The sequence below is a fragment of the Leishmania mexicana genome, contig 20 (assembly GCF_000234665.1).
Source record: "Leishmania mexicana MHOM/GT/2001/U1103 WGS CADB00000000 data, contig 20, whole genome shotgun sequence".
Classification (NCBI taxonomy): Eukaryota; Euglenozoa; class Kinetoplastea; order Trypanosomatida; family Trypanosomatidae; genus Leishmania; species Leishmania mexicana.
Genome location: NW_003946423.1, coordinates 1,749 through 5,228, shown reverse-complemented (window position 1 = coordinate 5,228; position 3,480 = coordinate 1,749). Strand labels below are relative to the sequence as shown.

General features: G+C 66.6%; 1 protein-coding gene across 1 annotated transcript; it reads right to left on the bottom strand.

Annotated features, from left to right (window-relative positions):
* Positions 1 to 2,544: 2,544 nt before the first annotated feature.
* LmxM_30_0450a_1 (uncharacterized protein) lies at positions 2,545 to 3,180 on the bottom strand (the record flags this gene model as incomplete). The annotated part of the gene is made up of 1 exon (XM_003886537.1): positions 2,545 to 3,180. One exon carries the CDS (start codon positions 3,178 to 3,180, stop codon positions 2,545 to 2,547), a length of 636 nt encoding a protein of 211 aa, XP_003886586.1.
* Between the last annotated feature and the right edge of the window lie 300 nt (positions 3,181 to 3,480).

Genomic DNA, 3,480 nt, shown 5'->3' with positions numbered 1-3,480 from the left:
TGAGCGCACATGGAGGCGGCGTCGCCGCGAGGCACACACACACGCACATAGCACAGCTGCGCCGCTGGCAGCAGCAAGGTGCTCGCCGCACCCCCTACCCCTCCCCTCGGAGAGGGGGGGGGGGGCGAGCCCAGTGCCGGCGCGCACGCCGTCGGCGTCGCCCAGCGGACGTCACGAGAGCGCGAGTGCGAGAGAGGCATAACGAACAGAGCCGCGCGCGGGGGGACGTAGCACAGAAGGAAAGACAAAGCGAGAAAAAAGGGGGCGAGAGGCACGCGCACGCACGCGCTCCGCCGTCCCGGGCCGACGCAAACGCGAGCCGTCTCGGCGAGACGAAAGCGTCACACCGCGTCACGGCCCGGCGCGCGTGCTCCGCCCCTCTCGTTTGGAGGGTTGGCGGTCTGCGGTTTGCGTGGCTGCCGGACGCACGGCGGCACTTGCCGGCGCCACACCACACCGACACGTCCACAAGCACACGAGCTCAGGCACAGCGCACCCGCCTCCGTTGCACCACGGCTGCATCCCGGTCGCCATGGACGCACCGCCTCCCGCGCATCCGGGCCACGCGTCTTACCGGCACATCCTGTGCGTGCTCGTCCCCTCCTCGCGTGCGTGCGGCGCTAGCAGCGCAAGGCGGAGACAAGGGTGCACGGCATGCCTCCGTCCACGCGGGGCGCGACCACGGTCCGGCTCGAGGGCGGAAGCGGCGACGTCTGTCGGGTGGGTAACAGGGGGTGGCCTAGGTGCCTCCCGGGCGAGCACAGAGAGCAGGTTGGCCAGCCGCAGGTCAGGGCCTTTTGAGGCCCTGTGCTCTGCAGGCAGATGCCATACCTCCCCCCTCACACGCCTCAAGCCGCGGCATGCCGTTATGCGGTGTAGATACTCTCCACACCGGCGTCGGGAGGACTCGGTGGTGTGACGAGGCACCCAAACAAACAACGCAGAGGAAGATACGACACAGGAAAGGTAAACAGAAAATAAAGACTCAGCAAGCAAATAAGTGGACACGCACACGCACGCACGCACGCGGACGCAGGCAGAGAGTCGAACACCGAACACGTCCTTCACCTGCGGAGGGCAGAGAGAGGAGAGCGCGGAGCGGCGGGTGCGGCCACGATAACGGGAAAAGATAAGGAAACAAAAGCAACAAAACTAGGTGGTGCAGAGAGTGCGCGCGACGGCTTCACAGCGTCGTGGTGCCGCCATCCTCGCCCTCTGAGTGCGAGCGCCGCGGGGAGCCGTCGCAGCAGGGCAGGGGCGCCATGGTGGCGGCATCCACTGAGCAAGGGGGTGGACGGTCACAAGGACGCGGGCAAACGCACACACGCGCACGCCGTGCGGCACAGTAGCCCATCGAGGGGATGCCGCGCATCGACGCAAAACCGGAAACAAGCGAGAGACGGAGAGGAGCGCAACGCGCGGTCGTCAGGATGGCTCCAGAGAGCAGCAACGCGCAAGCGCCACACGCACATGCCCGACGTCACGTCGCCTCCGCAGCCGCATCGGAGCCGCCTCCACCTTCCCACACGTCTCGCCGGCCCCGCACTCCCCTGCACGCCGGGGGTGCCCTCCTGTGCAGCAGCGGGTGCTTACGCGTGCGCGCACACGTAGGGCGTGCATGAGGCGCGAAGGAAGAAGAGCAAGACTGCCATCGCCCCCCTCTGGCGTTGCGTGTGCACCGGTGTGTCGCCTGCACCCGCCACCACACCAGCGCACCCCGTCTCCCCTCGAGCAGTCCGTGCGGTGTGCGCCAGGGGGTGAGGCAGACACGCGAGGGCGGAGGCAACGGCGAACGCGAGAGAGACACCACCGAGACGCGGTGCTGCGCTGCGCCTCCCGCCGCTCTCTCAAGTGCGTCCGTCTCTCCCCCTGCCCTCTCCGCACCCCTCGCCGCCACGCTCCGTCGCATTCCCGCGGTCACCGTCCGGCCCTGGCGGCGGCCGTGCCATCCCCTCGCTGCCCCTCTCGCACTCTCGGCTCACAAAGGGTCGTCGGTGCGCCCGTCCCCGCTAACGGTGCGTCGCCCACTGCAGAGCGCACGGCGCCGTGCAGCGCAGCACAGGCAAAAGCGGACGGAGCGGCGGTCACGGCGCAGAGGGCACGCGCAGGAGAGGACGAGGACCGCCACGCAGAAACCGTCATCACGCCAGCACGCGCTCGCACACGCCGCACGCGCACTCGACAGCGAAGCCACATCGACACTCGACAGGGAGCGCGCACGCACCGACAGCCGCGCAGCACCACGCAAACGAGGAAGCCGACGCCGCAGCGCAGAAAGCGAGAGGGGCTCCTCGGGACGTGCGTGCAGGGTGCGCGTGCGCCGCTGCACCGCATCGCCAACGGGTCACCCGCGCCGCGCACGCACGCACGAGGCGGCGGCGAGAGAGAGGGTGCCGGCGAAAGGCCGAGGCCAGCGTCCGCAGCCTCCGCGCCCTCCGTCTGTCCCGACGGGATCAGCTCACCCGGCCACTCCACCACGACGCCTCGGTGGAGCTGCCGCGCTGCCGCTAAGTTCCACCGTGCATTCCTGCCGCACTCTCCCTCCTACTCCTCCGTTACCTTTTGCTCCACGTCCTCCTCCTCTGGCATTGACTCTTCCTCCTCCATCTCCTCCGTATACTCCTTCGACTCCTCACTCTCACCGGATTCCCCGAGTTGCCACGGGAGCAGCAGGAAGATGAGGTCGAGGATATCCAGCACCCAGGCGCACAAAATTAGACCGAAGCCAGTGCCGAAATTGTAGGCTATACTCAGCTTTTCACACTTTGGATCCTTGATTCGGTAAGTCACCACCATGAGCACCCAGACAACACCAGCGGTGACAGCACCGACGATGTTCAGCGCCAGGCAGACCCAGCGGAAGAGTGCGCAGAAGTACAGCAAAAGGAAGCCGAAGAGGAACGCAAAGCCGTACACGAAGATGGAGATGATAGCGAACGCCTCAGCAGCGCGGAAGTTGTCCCGGAGGCGCGGGCAGAGCGCCCACTGGAAGTCCGACGTGATGGTAATCTTGGGCTTTCGGCAATCATCCTTTCCACCCCACAACGTGACGCATACCCTCCAGCCAAAGCTGAAGTCCGGTTTTATGTAAAACATATCGACTCCCGTGCCGATCATCACGAACACGAACGCGATGAGCTGGAGCACCACGTAGACGATGACGCCGAGGTTCACCGCCATTTTCGAGACCGCACAACGCAGAACTGAGAGAGGCGAGGCGGAGGCACACAGCACAAAGGGCGAGGCGCAGGGTCTGGGGCTCGAGATGGCGCAACAGAGCGGGCGAGGAGGGCGCGGGGGTGCAGGCCGGAGACAGCGAGGGACAGCCTTGACAGCACATGCACAGGTGCGTTGGGTCGAACGTTCATGCGCGCGTTGTCGGTGTGCGGTGGGTGGTGCGCGTGTGTTGTGAGAGGGCGCAAACGGACAGGGGCGACGAGAGAGAGGAGGGGACAGAGACACAGAGAGTGGGGAGGCAGG